Consider the following 17,149-nt stretch of genomic DNA (forward strand, 5'->3'; position numbering starts at 1 on the left):
TTAACAAAAAAGACATGCATTTTGATGTGAACTTTAACACCAATGACTCATAAGACCGCAACATGCAATTGAAAGCTTTACAAAACCAGTAAGCACGCCTCAGGTCCAGACTATTTGCCACTCCACTATTACAGAGATTATGAATGAACTTTTTCACATAATAAAATAATAAATGTGTTGATAATCAACAGACTCTGGAGTTTAGACCTTAAATTTATTGTTGTTTATTAACAAACTGAAGGTCTAATGGTCATTAGTATAAAAGTAATCTTCCTTCACTCCTTAAATATTACAACCCATGTTTTTTTTCTTGCAAAATTTGAAATTTCTTTCAAAATACAGACCATCCTGAACCTCTAAAATCTACAGAAATAGTCCCCGAACAGATGGGAACAGCTAAGCTTCTTCTTGTGATGTCCCCTTTTTGAATCTATAAAAGTTCCAATTAACAGAAGTGCATTAGACGCAGTGTTTCCTCAAATGACGACCGTTGAGGTTTATGAGGTTTTATTGGTGAAACAGAAACCATTTATGGGGATGTTATATAAATGTCTGCTGTTTGCGCCTGGTACTACCACTGTGGTGGAATTCCAACCTGCACAAGACACACCCGTGCACTCTGCAGGACCGCAGCATCGTGCACACTCAGGTGATAAAGCAATACGTTGTCATAATTTGCATGTAAGCGGGGAAAAAACATGGATGCAGGGAGGGAGATAAGGAAGCTATCACAAAAGCTATAAATAGAGGACAACAATAGGACTGAAAAGTCAATTGATTCAATTAGAGCCATACAATAAGGCTAATAAAAGTATTCCATGGAAATAATAATAGTCTTTAAATGGCTACATCTTCATGTCAAAGTGGGGACAAAAGGTAAAAGATTTAAATTGCATAAGTATTGGAAAATGTTGTATGTAAAGGTTTCGGTGTTCCCAACATTATTGTGTCATAGTATTGATTGATTAAGCTGAGTGTTGACGTTGATGGAAAGTGTGGCGTCAGAGATAGCACTCTGGTCGTGCATGACTCAAACAACTGATCAGCAGGTCAAAGGCACTGTGTGTGTGTGTGTGTGCGTGTGTGTGTGTGTGTGTGTGCGCGCGAAACTCTTTCAACACTCTAATGGCAGCATGTGTGTATGTCACCTTACTGGGAGGGATGGGTTTAATAGTGCAAACTCATGGTTTTATCCCAAAGAAATCTAGAGAGTTAGCATTTTAGCTCCACTGGTTCCTTCGTCTCAAAGTCAATGGGTTTTTTTCATGGGTTTTTGGTTAGATGGCTGAAATTAGGTCTGTGGTTCATGCAGTATACAAGTGATGTCAGAGGGTCGGAGTTTCCAAATTGAGAGGTTGTTCCTCCAACTTCATTGCGTTTATGTGCTTTGAAAGCATGAAGCTACAAAGATGTTGCATTTTCATGCTAGGAACCTTTAAACAAGAGGTTGATACCTGTTTACGGTTTATTTATATTTTAATCTATTTTATTTTCTCTATATTTCAATAATTAATCTAGGTCACTCTACATGGACAGCAGTTAACATTAATACTATATTACACTCTACGTACGTGTGATCAAAATTTGATATTTGATTTGTTAATTACTTTTTTAAAAGGTTTAAAAAGGAGGAGTGAGCAGTAAATGACAGTATATACATAAAACGTTTTTTAATAATTATGAATCACTGCATTTGTGAGAGGTCCTTGAGCAAACGGTTGTAAGATTGAAAACAAAATATTAGGCTGACGGGTCCAGTAGTTTGATAGATTAGCTTTGATTGAATATATTTTATTTGTTTCATTCATATCTGAGAGTGTATGTATAAGTTGAATGTTTACAGTAGTTTCTGCCTGTATGGCCGGCTGTGTGGGAGCAGAGGAGCTTCTCTCCTGTGTGAGAAAGTCTTTATCAGTAAGATGACCTCGTGTAAACGTTGGCTGGAATAACAACTGTCAGACTCCCAGAATGATGACATGAGGTACAGTTAAGTTGTAAAACTCCACCTACAGTCAATCAAGTCATATCCTTACATAACCCAGAGGAGACCTTTTTCAGCGCATTTGGGTTTTTCACAGCAGGAACAGAACAGCTGTAAATGAGAACATTTTTAACCAATTTAGTTTCACCTGTGCACAATGTCTGCTGTTAAAAAGGCTCTTAGGATCTCCAGGGCTGGTTCCTCAGCTCCTAATGACTCGAAATGGGAGTCCGTGTCCTGGGATGATGACATCAGCTGTGCGTAGCGCCTCCTGACGGTTGACTTCCTGAACTGCAGTATTCATACTCAGATCCCGCCAGCTGTCCTCATCTGAGCAGCTCTCAAATAAGTCCCCTGCAACAAGCACTGTGCCTGCTGAGGTTCCCGTTACCTTGACGCTGACGTCTTGTCCCGTGTGGCCTGGACTGGGAACTACAGACACCTGTGGGACAGAGGAGACACTGTCAAAACCCGAGGAACAACCAGCAGCCGAGTAGTATGATTTTTAATCATATAAATCATTAATATGGCAAATACAAATTAAATTTTTTGGTATCCTACTAGAATATACAATATATATGCTTTTTCAGTCCACTAGATATTCATTTTATTTACTTCCTTCTATATTTGGTTTTTTTTCTCTTTATTTTGTTTGTGAGATTATAGACATCATGTGTGTATTATACACACACATACATATAAAAAACATATACTTAAAAGCCCTCTGAGGTGAAATTTGATTTGTGAATAAAATGAAAACAACAAAAATTTGACTTGTTTTTTGTTTCCTTATTTATTTGATTTTTCTTTTAAAGCAGATGATGAGAAAAAATCTTTTTTTTCAATATTTAGTTTATGCAGACAAATACATAAACAAACTTCCCACTCATTTTATTATTTTTTTTAGTTCGCCAAATAGAATTAAATAAGTGAATGACCGAATGATACATGGACCTTGTCCAATACGCTTAATATGAAAAGCTTATCTTAACAAAACACAAAGCAGAAAAAGATGCTTTGAGTAATTTTGAATTATCGATTTCCCACTGTTTAAGAGCAATGATGTCATTTTCAATAAAGTTTGTTGATGAACTATAAAATACCCTGTTTCCATTACATATCATTGTTACAAGTATTTGATGACAATGAACACTGAAATTTCATCATTGCAATATTATATATATTTCCATAATGTTTTACATGTGGGATCCACTTGTTCTTCATCACCTTATTGGCACAGCAGAAGTCTTCTCCTGCAAATGTGTTTTTCACTGGTTTGACACGTTTTTCTCTCTTTTTCAAAACACCAAACTAGATTAACTCTGTGAAACTAAATTAAATACTGTAATGACTGGTTAAAAAAAGTATATAATAGGACCACTGATTTTGTTGTTTTATCGTCTTTTGTTGCATGTTTTTATGTTTGTGTTTTTTAAGTTGCGCACAAAATGCGGCAATTTAGTCAGTGACTTTTAGTTTAAGCCTGCTTTAAGACCTTCTGAGGGGACAAAATAACTTGAACTGGTCCACAGTTTCCGTGTTAAACTCCTGTCAGTGTCTCTCACATGCTCATCAATAGAGTAGGACTGTCCCTCTGAAAGCTTGTTGGGACGGTATGTGTCCCCGTCACTGACGTCATATCCCACGATCATCTCCGCAGCTGGAAAAACACTCAGGTTCCCCACGTGGTCTGAATGTCCGTGAGTCCCCACGACCACGTTAACGTCCCCCGGTTCAAGACCTCTCTCTTTCAGCGTCCTTAGGAGAAAGTCCCGGTCCCACGGCCCTCCGGTGTCCACCAGGACAGTCCTGGGTCCTGTGATGAGGGTGATGGTCCCGTCGGCTCTGAATGTCCCGTCGCTCTGAGGGACACAGTACCCGGCTTTCAGGACGGACACCGAGTACGGCTGGCCGGGGAAGTCCAGCTCTGACAGGGGTACTGTCTTAAACTGACCACAGACCTCTTTACTGTCTGTCCCCATGTCAACATGGACCATGGACATGCAGTCACGGCTACTTCCGCTGTTCAAAGTAAACAAGCGTAACAGGCGCATACTGCCACCTAGTGGACCGGAGGGTGTACAGTCATGCTAGAAGATGACTACATTTTGGATGAGGTACAAAAAAACTTTATTATTCCCACAGTGGGATAATGCACACGTGACAGCAGCTCAACGTCATACACAAGAGAAAAAGGAAAAACAAGTGACAAATATACAAATGAGATCAAATAAAAATAAAGATAAAATTAGATGTATATACACTTCATCTTTCACTTACACACAGTGGTTACACACACACACACACACACACACACACACACACACACACATATATATATATATATATATATATATATATATATATATATATATACAGTACAGTATATTGGGGATGATAGCAATTCATCGATGATTGATAATTTGGTCATTAAGAATTTAATCAAATATGTGATATTTATTATTTAATCGATCAACCAATAGGCTGTGCAATACTGTCAAAGTATTCAATATGTTGCTGTAAGCTTTGACTGAGGATAAAACTAATTTGCTGTTGTTTGAAATAAGCAAAGATTTTGTTTATTTTCAAATAGCAATAATCAATTAATATTTTGTTAATTTGTAAGGAAAAGGCTACACACACACACACACACACACACACACACACACACACATATATATATATATATATATATATATATATATAATGTATATTTGGTTGAAGTTTTGTGTTTTTAACATATGGTGTTCAGTGTGTTATTATTTGGTTTCTTGTAGCAAACATACGTCTGCTTTTAATTTTTTGAGGTGATTCATAATTTCGGTTCTTTGTGCTGATAAATTGATGCCCCATACCAAACTCAATTCCCCACATTTTTTCATAAATCTAGATAAAAATGTTTTTACAATTTATTTGGCAGGGTAAAATAGGTTAGAATGAAAAGTAAACTACATTAAGACCAAGGGGCCCCAAATGCTATACCTGTATGGATGGATGAACGCAGATGTTACAAATTCATGGATTGATATGGAATCCAGAAACTGTGGCCTGCTGACACTAAAGGATTGCTTCTTTGTAAACTACAAGAAGGTGAAACTGCAGGTTCAAAATGACTTTATTGCTCTGAATACATTAAATACATGGAATAAGATTAAGACCTGTTAAAAAGAAAAATCATTTATCTGCTTCTGGCTCCCAATTGGAAAAGTCCAGATTCCCCCCTCATGCCATGATGCAGTGTTTAGGCTCTGACAGGAGAAGGGTTTGGACCAGCTTGCTAAACTTTATGAAGGAGGAAGAAATAAATATTCTTTACAACAGTGTCATTTTTTTCGCAACTTACAAATCAGGCATTGCATACCAAAAAATGTTATGTGTTGTTAAAATGATATTCTGAAACAATTTGTGCCAAAAAGTTTTATTTCTCAGGTTTATGGAACATTTGATTTAAATTTGAATTATTTGTCACATTCCATCCAAAGGCAATGGCAAATTCATACAGAATGTCAAATTGCAGAAAAGACATGGGTGTCAGTTATAGAAAATACACACACTATCCTGAGCTGTACCAGTGACAGAGAGACTCAATTTAAAATACTACACAAACTTCATTGTACACCAATATTGAGGGACAGGTTTGGTCTAGGTTCTCCTATATGAATGAAATGTAGTTTAGAAATTGGCACTTATGCTTATATTGTTACTCCACAAGAATACAAACTTTCAAAGTATCTAAAAAACACAATAGGCCCTTTTCAGGCTTTGCGTCCCGAGAGTGGAAGTGGCAGAGGGCAGCAGAGCCGTACTTCCACTTCCCCTGTCGTTATCACTTCCACTGGGAAATTCAGCGAAACAATCTTTGAATATGTCTGGTACACACACAACTAACAAAATATATTTAAATAAAGTACAAAAATATAATAAAATAATATAAAACAAACAAATAAGCAAACAATACTAGATGTGATGTGCAGGTATCACTACATCACTGCTATATCATCTTATGCATTTTGGTGCTTTAGCCAGAAAATAGACACTGATAAATGATAAACGCTATAATAACTTAACAATAAGGCATGTTTAATGTTGTTGAGATTTATTTTTTTTTAATTATTATTTTTATTTATTTTATTTATTTTTTTGGTTGAGATTTCTGTTCAAATCAAATCAAATCAAACTTTATTTATAAAGCGCTTTTCATACAAAAAAGTAACACAAAGTGCTTAACAGGTTAAAATCATTCCCATCCTTCCCCGCTCCCCGCACAAAATCACATTCATACCCCACCCCGCTCCGTGCACGCAGCCCAAGTGTACACCCACACACACACACATACACACACACACGCACACACCCCAACAACAGCAATAAGATATTGTACACAAGGCTGAATACAGATGAACCCGGCAAGGAAACGCCATCAGAGGAGCCGTCTGCACCGAGAGCAGCTAGTCCGCCACGGCCACCAGGAGCATCGACACAGGGCGACCAGAGGAGGCGGGGTAGAAACACCCAACCTCCAGCCAGACACCATAGGACAGCACCCAGGTGGCCATGGCCGACCACCGATCCCGGCACAGAGGGCTCCCCGGAGGAAACAGTTGGAGAACATAAGAAATATTAAGAATAAGTAAACTGTAACGTGAAACCAAACAATAAGATAAATAAAATAAGGCTATAGGCAATAAAAATAATGGTAACATAAAAATAATCATAAGATGCTAAGCTAAATAAGTAGAGATAAAATAAATAAATATCAGTTAAAGGCTAAGCTAAAAAGGTGGGTCTTGAGCCTGCTCTTAAAAACATGGACGTTCTCTGTGGCCCTGTTGTTTTTTTCCAGTGATCTAATCCAACAGCGTAGTTAGATGTATCATATACCTTTTCTATTTGTAAACAAAACTGTGTTTAAGACGCCCACCTTCACTTGGTGGGCAGGTTTGGGTAATATTTGGGGTTAGGAGCTCGGCGAAATGCATCCGTATACACGCAGGCACTAAACAAGGGCTGCACAGAAAGGAAAACTCAGAAAAACTCAAGATTCTCTGTCAGTGCAGCATGCACTGTAGATCATCTTGCTTCACTTGACTGTATTAACCATCAACGCAGATTAAATATCCACTTAAAATTTCTCCTTTTTGATTCTTTCCAGCAGACTAGTTGTAACAAAGGTATATATTGAAGTGGAAAGTAGATTACTTGCGCAAAAACATACTCTATAACAAATAAAAGACTAGAATTTGTTCGGAAAAGTAAGTTTCCGTGGCCCTTTGTTAGTTTGACAAATTCACCAGATTTCTGTATCCTATACAGACGTGCCCTCTGTGTTCAGTAGTGAGAATGTTTTTTATTGTGGAAAAAGACTCTCCCTCTCACAGAGAACACAGAGACACTGAGGAATCAGACCACCAGAATCCTAACCCAGGATAAAGAGGATCAGTGAATGTGGTGTTGAAGGTGCAGATGTGGATCGGTGTGTCAGAGGAGACTCTGTAGAAGGACAGAGTGCCAGCAGGATAGTCCACATACACTGCTACTCTACCAGATACAGAGGAGGAGGAGATAGATTTTCCAGTGTTATTATGACAGACATAGTAGCCATTATCAGAGCAACTCAGTCTCCAGGACTTATCATTCTCTCCAAACCTGCAATCAGATCTGTCTCCTCTCCTGCTGATTCCTCTGTAACTCATAGCCACAGAAGCACTTCCTCTCAACTCCACCTCCCAGTAACTGCGACCAGTCAGACCAGTTTTACACAGCAGCTGATGCCAATAGTGAAATCTGTCTGGATGATCAGGATACGGCTGCTCATCCTGCACGATCGTCATTGTCCTGTTGTTGTCAGACAGTTTAATGTTTGTGTGTACGGTGTTTGTGTCAATCGTGAGTTCACAGGAATCTGATGGAGAAAACGAGACACAACACAGCTGCAGTTATTAATCTATCATCTGATGACATCATTGGTTTGAATGGGGGATGTCACAGTTTGAAGATGGTCTGTTGACATGATTCAAAGTAAAAAGACACATACACTTCTTCAGACCTGGTCTCAACCATCTGGCTCCACGAGGCTCCACCCTGAAAGGAGTGGAGTTGGGGTCAGAACATGACATACGAAGATTGTTTAGAGGAGACAATGTTTCCACCTCCATCAGACTGATTGTCTGTGTCTGCAGCAGGCCTCTTCATACCTGACTGTGTCCAGACTCCAGTGTCGATTGTCTGGTCCAGGGGACAGCTGCTGTATTCCTGAGTCTCCTGGATGATTGTAGCTCAGATCCAGCTCTCTCAGATGAGCGGGGTTGGAGCTCAGAGCCGAGGCCAGAGAAGCACAGCCCTCCTCTGTGATCAGACAACCTGACAACCTAAAAACACACAAAACTAGAGTTACTGCCGAGTGGTTGCGCACCAGTCAAGTTGCACTTACAGTTTACTGAAATTCCCTCATGGTTTTCTTGAGATATCAAGGTCATAACAATTAGACGATGCAAGGTCACACTGACCTTGACCTTGCATCAAATGTGAAAAGAATTCCCTCAAAGTGTTTGTAAGATATCGTGTCCATACAAATGACATAGGTGACAGGTTACAGTGGCCTTGAACTCTGATCTGACCACAAAAATCGAATAAATTAATCCTTGAGTCCAAGTGTCCTAGGACCACCAAAATCTAATCACTTCATCCTTTACTCTAATTGTACATTTGTGCTAAATTTGAAGAAATTCCTTCAAGCTGTAGTTGCGATATCACTTTAACAACAATGGGATGGGAACCCCAAAAAATAATTCCTCCAACCATGGCTACCGCTGAAGCAGAGCCATAAAAACACACATCACATTATCTGATGGTACTGGGGGGCTGAGGGTTGCAATATTGACTCCCGAACAGCAATATTCAGTGAGAACACTCAAAATCCTTGCAAAACTACTGACATTCAGAATCTAGACAAGAAAGAGACTGTTTAAACCGCATAGAGATCATATTACAGAAAAGTATTCAAGACAAACAGTAATTTGATCTGACCTGAGAGTTTTCAGAATACATTGTGGATGCTCTAGTCCAGAAGACAGCAGCTTAATTCCCGAATCCTGCAAATCGTTGTTACTGAGGTCCAGCTCTCTCAGACTGGAGGCCTGGGAGCTGAGAGCTGAGGACAGAGCTTTACAGCTTCCCTCTGAGAGGTTACAGTGATTCAGACTGGAATGACAGTAATGGAAAACAAAAAAACAGGTTATTATTATCACTGAACTAGAAATATACAGACATGGTGTAATTTCAGTTATATTACACCAATACATGGATAAATGTTATCAAATCAGATGATGATTCAATCTGTTTGCTTTATGTTAAAGGTATAGTGCAGGGGTCTTCCATGTTTTTCAGGCCAAGGACCCCTTAGATCAAAGAAATAAGTTGCAGTTACTTCATATATTGTATAAAACTGAGTTGCACTTGAGTTGATTCACTGAAAATTTCTGAGTCTTCTCTAATTTGGCCTCGTCTGTAGCTGCTAAGTTAGCAGCAGTTATAGTAAGGCTTGGTGCATTAGCCTCACCCACTTTTGCCAGTGATTTCTGAGGTGGGTGGTGTGCCAGTCTCTCACTGAAGTTACAAAACAAGAAGTTGTGGCTCACTATAATGTCATACAATTGAAATAATAATCCAGCTAATTGGCCAATAGGTTTTAATAATATGGAAATGTTAACTAACTACTTCACCTTGCCATTGTGGATAGGTGCCTCATATTGATTTAGCATTAGCTGGTTCACATGTCTGCACAAGGATTCATGGGTAACACTGAGCTATCTTGTGTACTGTGAATTGAACGGTTTTCTTTAATGAATAGGGCGATTAATATTTGCTGAAATATAATTTTCAAACAATAATGACCGGACCTCCCTCAATAACTCTGAGGACCCCCTTAGGGTCAAAGACCCCCTGTTGAAGATCCAGGGTCTACTGTGTAGGTTATTGGTATCTAAAGATGATTTTGTAGATTGCAACCCACTAAAGCTTCTCTTAAATGTCCAGCGTAGATCAGGCATTGATGAATGTGACTTTACTGTCATGGTGAAGGGAGCTGAGCCTAAAGGCAAAGGTCTATGTTCAAACTTCATTTATGGTCAAGAGCTTTAGAACCCCAAGAATGGGACTGTAAACACACATGCAGTAAAAAGACGAATTTCCTTTACGGGTGTCCGGGCACAACTTTTACGATTGTTCAAGGAACGCTAACATACAGCAGGATCTCCCACTGTAACTGTTGTCCCTTCAGCTTAAAAGGTGTCAGCTAAATTGGTTTGGGCAACTGATTCGGATGCCTACTGGATGCCTCCCTACTTTGGTATTCTAGGCATGTCAAACTGAGAGGAAACCCTACAAAAGACCTTAAACACATTAGAAGAATAATATAACACATCTGGGAATGTCTCAGAATTCTGCAGGAATAGAATAGCTCAAGAACATGACGAGGGAGTAGGAGGTATAGGATACCTTGCTTAGCCTGCAGCTACTATGACTTGAGGTAGGCTGTTGAATCTCGTAAAAACCTGATTAAGAAATAACACCAATGAGTTAACAACAAACAATAACTTGATCTGACCTGAGAGTTTCCAGGGTACAGTATGGACTCTTCAGTCCAGCAGAAAGCCGCTCCACTCCTGAATCCTGCAGGTTGTTGTTACTCAGATCCAGCTCTCTAAGATTAGAGGACTCTGAGCAGAGAACTGATGACAGAGCTTCACAGCTTCTCTCTGACAGGTTACAGCCACTCAGCCTGGAGAGATGATGCAGTTCAAATACTGTTAACAACTGTTCTTTATTGCTGACAAGATATTTGTGTATTTATAATTTTCACTATATGCAAATACCTATGTGCTTACCGAGCTTTTCTGGATACTCTGACCACTGGCAGCAGCCTCAGAAGAGCTTCGTCTGAAGAGCCGTCATCGCTGTTCCTGGTGTATTTCTCCATGTCAAACACATCCAGATCATTTTCTGATGACAGTAAAATGAACACCAGAGCTGACCACTGAGCAGGAGAGAGTTTCTCCCTGGATAGTCTTCCTGAGCTCAGGGACTGTTGGATCTTTTCCACTAGAGAACTGTCGTTCAGTTCATTCAGACAGTGGAACAGATTGACGCTTCTTTCTGGAAGGGGATTCTCCTCAATTTTCTCATTTATATACTGGACTATGTCCTGATGGGTGTGTAATCCTCCTTCTGTAGGTGTCAGCAGACCTCGTAAGAGAGTCTGATTGGCCCGCACTGAAAGGCCCAAGAGGAATCGGAGGAACAAGTCCAGGTGTCCATTTGGGCTCTGTAAGGCCTTGTCTACAGCACTCTGGTAGAACTGGGTCTCTGCAGATTCATGAGAGGTTGTTTGCTCTTCAGCCATCAGATTGACTCCAGAGTTGATGAAGGTCAGGTGGACATGAACAGCAGCCAGAAATTCCTGAACAGTCAGGTGGACAAAGCAGAACACCTTGTCCTGGTACAGTCCTCTCTCCTCTTTAAAGATCTGTGTGAACACTCCTGAACATACTGAAGCTGCTCTGATATTGATGCCGCACTCTTGTAGGTCAGATTCATAGAAGATCAGGTTGCCTTTCTGCAGCTGCTCAAAAGCCAGTTTTCCCAGAGACTCAATCATCTCCCTGCTCTCAGGACTCCAGTGAGAATCTCTCTCAGCTCCTCCATCATACTTGATGTTCTTCAGTTTGGTCTGAACCACCAGGAAGTGGATGTACATCTCAGTCAGGGTCTTGGGCAGCTCTTCATGCTCTCTGGTCTTCAACATATCCTCCAGAACTGTAGCAGTGATCCAGCAGAAGACTGGGATGTGGCACATGATGTGGAGGCTTCGTGATCTTCTTGTCTTGATGTGGGAGATGATTCTGCTGGCCTGCTTCCTCTTTCTGAATTTCTTCCTGAAGTACTCCTCCTTCTGTGGGTCAGTGAACCCTCTGACCTCTGTCACCATGTCAACACACTCAGGAGGGATCTGATTGGCTGCTGCAGGTCTTGTGGTGATCCAGAGGCGAGCGGAGGGAAGCAGTTTTCCTTTGATGAGGTTTGTCAGTAGCACATCCACTGAGGTGGACTCTGTAACATCAGTCAGGATCTCATTGTTGTGGAAGTCCAGAGGAGGTTGGCACTCATCAAGACCGTCAAGGATGAACACGACCTGGAACTGTTCAAACCTGCAGATTCCTGCTTCTTTGGTTTCAGTAAAGAATTGATGAACAAGTTCTACCAAGCTGTACTTTTTCTCTCTCAGCATATTCAGCTCTCTGAAAGTGAAGGGAAATGTGAACTCTATGTCTTGGTTGGCTTTGTCTTCAGCCCAGTCCAGAGTGAACCTCTGTGTTAAGACCGTTTTCCCAATGCCAGCAATTCCCTTTGTCATCACTGTTCTGATTGGTTCAACTCTTCCAGGTAAAGGTTTAAAGATGTCTGCTTGTTTGATTGCTCTGTCTCCGTTCTCGGGTGTCCAAGATGCTTTTTCAATCTGTATGACCTCATGTTCATCATTGACCTCTGCAGTCCCTCCCTCTGTAATGTAGAGCTCTGTGTAGATCTCATTCAGAGGAGTTGGGTTTCCTGCTTTAGCGATCCCCTCAAACACACTCTGGAACTTCTTCTTCAGGTTAGATTTGTGTTTATGTTGACAAGAACCAGCAGAAATTCCTTAATGGAGACATAACAAATAAGATCAATAAATGATTGATAAATGGCAGATTGATTCCCCAAAGAACATAAGTACAAAAACATCACCCTCCATCTCTTGAGACAGTAAATGTCCCATTTATCCATGATGTGAAATCTTTGGAAAAATCCTCTTACTGCTCTGCAGACAGTCAGCCAGCTCTTCGTGCTTCATTCTCCTCAGGAACTGCTCTGTGATGTTCAGAAATGCCTCACTGCTGCTCCTCATCTGCTCTTCATCCTTCCTGCCCTCCTCATCCTTGCTCTGACTCTCTAAGAATTCTGAGTGATCTGAACTCAGAATCCTCTCGGTCTTCTTCAGCTCATTCTCAACAAAAGGGATAATTTTCTTCTTCAGCTCCTGGAACACAATATGATATAAATGATACAGTCAAGCTAAAATCATGGAACCAAATGCCAGATCCATGTTGGCCAGACTGACAATCCACTGGTCTAAAAAATGTAGCATGGAGATTATTCTGAAATTAACAGACATAAAAGTAGTTGTTGTACAGGAGCCGACCTTAAATATGGAGTCCAGATGTTTTTGATACTGTTGGGCAGATTGACCACTGGGATCCTCTGAGTCCTCCTGTTCTACTCTGTGGAGGAATCGTGAAGGATTAGCTGACACTGTTTCTGTCCACACAGAGACAGACACAAAGTTAAGGTACTTTGAATTAAATTGTTGATTACAAAATTGAATCAGATGGTTGCCCCTGACATTCAAGTGTTGGTCATACTGCTGATCCCACTGTGAATCAATAGTTCATACTGCATTTCTGTGCAGCTTCAGTTCTTTGTGTTGGTTCACCAGCTTGTCTGGTTTAGTCCTTCCAGCTCCTACTGACCCTTGTGATACTGTGTACAGCAACACACAGCTCACACAAGCTAATTGGATGCTACCTGTACCGCAAAAGTGGTAGGATGTCATAATAAACTTATAGTGGGTAAAGTGAGAGAAAGATCAGGAAAACCACAGAAAAAAAGAGAATGCTGGATTCAACCATTTTGAACTGCGTTTCAAATGACAGCTAGAACATATTTCTCCAGGTATATATACAGCACTTTCCACATATTCAATTATTTGTGGTGGGCCAGCACAAAGAAAGCACCAGCCACCACAAATGCATTTTCTATTTTTTTGAGTTGGACTGTTCTTAAGGAGTACTGTTGTAATATATATACCATTTGGTTACTTACAGTACCTCAGTGTCTCACAAGAGCACACTCTGGGCACAGATGGAGCAGTAGAACTTCACGCGCAATGAAAGAAAAACTTAACCGTTCATTCTGCTGGGTCTAAAAAACTGCTTTTACTCACAAGCAGCAGCTCTGACCAATCAATTATCCAAATTGCAAGCCACACGTTGCTGTGTAAAAAATAAATAAAATTTTAAAGGAACCAGAACTAAAAAATGTGAATACTGCATGAAGCTAAGACTATGAGAGCAGAGAAAACTGGACCAAAGCAGGTCTGATGACTGGTTATACTGGTGAGCTGAAATGATGTTAAAAAACACACAAGTGTATCTGGATAAACAACAGTTAAAATTAATGAATCAGTTAACATCATAATGTTATTAACAGCTTACCCCTTTTCAGCAGGCAGCTGTTTTCCCTTAAATTCATAGAGAATACTTTTTGACATTTCACTCTTCATGGACACACAGGTGGGTTCAGGTTTTATCAGCTTTCTCCTGATAGAAACACAGAAAGACAGTATATATTCTGCTCAGCATACAGGACACAGTGAAACATTGGTTGAGGATACATTTGACAAAACTGTTTTCTCATTGTTTTGCCCTGCCAACCAGAAGGACGGTGTTTTCCATTACTGAAAACATAAATTTCATGAGAGGCACTCCAGAGTGAATCCCTGTAAAAGCAACATTAATAAGAAACCAACTAAGTGTTTCCTTATACTCTACGTGTTGGTTCATCCAGTGTTTTAGAGCAGCCGATCAGTCCAGGTGTTATCGCTGACATGTTTCTATTTCAGTTGTTACATGACTGAAAACCAAAAACAATGATTATCTGATGGAAAAATGTAAAGATCAGTGTTAACCCTCTTCAACTGCGAGCATTTGCTAGTCTCAGCTAGAATCATCGTCACTGGATTGTATGCTTTTGCGCACCAGTGAAATTGTAGTTCCATGTCTGTGAAAATACGGATGCTTCACACACATCTTTCCCCCCAGCAGCACAGAAGATCTATACACTCAGCACAGTTTCAAGATTAGTGTCACCAGTTCAATATCTGACCAAATGTTTCCCCATCTGATTCTGATGTTGAAATGGCAAGAAAGGTTTTTGCAAAATATTATGATGTCACAGTTGACCTTTGACTTCTTGGTTATAAAATGTCAGCACATCATCATTGTAACCTAATGGGCATTTGTGTGAAATTTTAGCATATGAATTCTTGAGTTGTGGCCAGAAACATGTTAAATGAGGTCACCATGACCTTGACCTTTGACTTTCAACCACCAAATACTAATCTTGAGCCCAAGTGGATGTTTGTCCCAAATTTGAGAAACTCCCTCAAGGCCTTCTTCACATATTCATGTGAATGAGATTGATGCAAGGCCACAGTGACCCTGACCTTTGACCACCAAAATCTAATCGAGTCATCCATGTGCTCAAAGTGACATTTGTGCCAAATTTGAAAAACAGTAATAATACAGTAATAATATAATTAACAACTTACCTTTTTGCAGCAGGCGGCTGTATTCCTTTAAAACCAGTGGAAAGTGGTTTTGACCTGTCGCTCGTCATGGACAAACAGGTGGGTGCAGTTTCAGGTTCAGGTCCAGGGGGCTCTAGTGAGCACCGCTTCTCTGGCCTTCAACACAACACACACAGAGCTTTGAGCGTGCTGAGCTCTGACATGGAGAAGATTCATAAACAGTTAAGAGATCCTCATCTCACCTCTGCGCTTTGGCCTGGCTGCCATGTTCCCTGCACACAGGGACTCCCTCCTCTTTGTCATCACACCGGCTCATGTTGCTCAACTCACATGCACTTTCAGCTGGAGAGGAAACACAAATCATGTATCTGCACATCACCTTAAATAATACTTTACGTTCTCCTACAAAAAGATCAGCTACTGTTATTTTCTTTTTAATGCAGGCGTCAGCTGAGAGCAGTCAGAGCAGTGAGATGCAGAGGAAGCTGCCGTTACTTGTTGTATTTCTACTATCACTCCACTGGACGGCCTCTTCAAGCTGCAGTGAAGTGTAGAACAGCCCAACAGACACACTGTTTTTTATTCTTCTCATTTAATTTTTGTCAGTAGTATTATTATTATTATTGAACATCTCCCCTTCTGAATGTGTTGATGAGACACCTAAAGTACTGAGAAAAACGTGATGTTTCCCACTTTTAGAAATTTTCATGAACAAGCAGGCCCGGGCAATGTGACAATAAGGTTAAAAGTAGCTACTGTCATATACAGTAATTAATTTACATTAAGTACAGTTATTAAAAAGTTAAATAAAGTACTGTTAAAAATGAAAAATAAGGCACTGTTAAAAAAAGTTAAAGTACAGTTATATATGTTAAATAAAGTACAGTAAAATAATGTTAAAGACAGTACTGTTATAAAAACAGAAATAAAGTAAATGACTAAAAAGTTAAATAAAATACATTTTAAAAAAGCTTAAATAAATACTGTTGTGAAAAAGTTGAATGAAGTACTGTTCTAAAAAGTTAGAGTACTGTTCTAAAAGTTAAATAATATACTGTAATAAAAAAGAAACAAAGTACAGTTATAAAAAAGTTAAATAAAGTACAGTTCTAAAAAGTTAAAGGAGAGTTCTAAAAAAGTTGAATCAAGTACTGTTATGAAAGCTAAATGATATATTGTAATAAAAATAAATATATAAAAGTTAAATAACATACTGTAATAAAAAATAACCAATGTAGTTATAAAAAAAAGGTCAATAATGTAGTTTTAAAAGTTAAATAATGTTCTGTAATAAAAATAAATAAAGTAAGTACAGTTAAAAGTCCTCTCGGTAGGAGTAGTGCTACCTTACTTAGTGACGCACTTTCATATTTATTCATTTAAAAATAAAATGTTGGCTTCCCTCACCTCCTGTTGTCTCCACGTCAGTCCTGTTATGTACACAGAATCAAAATGTAAAATTCACAATATTGTTACCCTTATTTATATATAGATATATTAGATATATTTATTTACATCCGCTATGTGGACGCAATAACGGTTCTTTCACCTCTTCCGCTTAAGAGTGTCCTCTAAAGTCAGACTTTTGAGTTGAAATGAAGCCCCGAGCTGCAGATTTCTGCTGTTTTTTAGCGGAACTAAACTAACGCCAGCTCGTGTTAAGAAGTCAGATGTTTCAGGTGTGTGATATTACCTTCAGTTGACGCTTCATATGGAGAAAACAAACTGCGCCACAAGACTCACAGAAAGTGAAAGTAAACCTGAGGAAA

At 39.5% G+C, this 17,149-nt stretch overlaps 2 protein-coding genes across 4 annotated transcripts; both read right to left on the reverse strand.

Moving 5' to 3' along the window:
- Nucleotides 1-208: 208 nt before the first annotated feature.
- Nucleotides 209-4,211, reverse strand: mblac1 (metallo-beta-lactamase domain containing 1). Of its 2 annotated transcripts, none has more exons than XM_088073895.1 (2): nucleotides 3,477-4,211; nucleotides 209-2,423 (listed from the first exon to the last, which is right to left on the reverse strand). In XM_088073895.1, exons 1-2 carry the CDS (start codon nucleotides 4,033-4,035, stop codon nucleotides 2,323-2,325), a joined length of 660 nt encoding a protein of 219 aa, XP_087930021.1. In that variant the 5' UTR covers nucleotides 4,036-4,211; the 3' UTR covers nucleotides 209-2,322. The 2 variants fall into 2 exon arrangements, with proteins under 2 accessions (XP_087930021.1, XP_087930020.1); XM_088073894.1 differs by having other exon boundaries at nucleotides 3,547-4,201.
- Nucleotides 4,212-6,291: 2,080 nt separating this feature from the next.
- Nucleotides 6,292-17,140, reverse strand: LOC148185592 (protein NLRC3-like). 2 transcript variants are annotated; one of them, XM_088073888.1, is made up of 12 exons: nucleotides 17,074-17,140; nucleotides 15,623-15,722; nucleotides 15,402-15,536; nucleotides 14,287-14,391; nucleotides 13,215-13,293; nucleotides 12,830-13,052; nucleotides 10,867-12,673; nucleotides 10,587-10,760; nucleotides 9,008-9,181; nucleotides 8,176-8,349; nucleotides 8,016-8,062; nucleotides 6,292-7,883 (listed from the first exon to the last, which is right to left on the reverse strand). In XM_088073888.1, the coding sequence occupies exons 2-12, from the start codon at nucleotides 15,694-15,696 to the stop codon at nucleotides 7,354-7,356; spliced, it is 3,522 nt and encodes a 1,173-aa protein (XP_087930014.1). In that variant the 5' UTR covers nucleotides 15,697-15,722; nucleotides 17,074-17,140; the 3' UTR covers nucleotides 6,292-7,353. The 2 variants fall into 2 exon arrangements, with proteins under 2 accessions (XP_087930014.1, XP_087930015.1); XM_088073889.1 differs by having other exon boundaries at nucleotides 7,742-7,883; nucleotides 8,176-8,341.
- Nucleotides 17,141-17,149: the final 9 nt, after the last annotated feature.

Source organism: Plectropomus leopardus, chromosome 23 (genome assembly GCF_026936395.1).
Source record: "Plectropomus leopardus strain MGB_pleo_1.0 chromosome 23, ASM2693639v1, whole genome shotgun sequence".
Lineage (NCBI taxonomy): Eukaryota > Metazoa > Chordata > Actinopteri > Perciformes > Serranidae > Plectropomus > Plectropomus leopardus.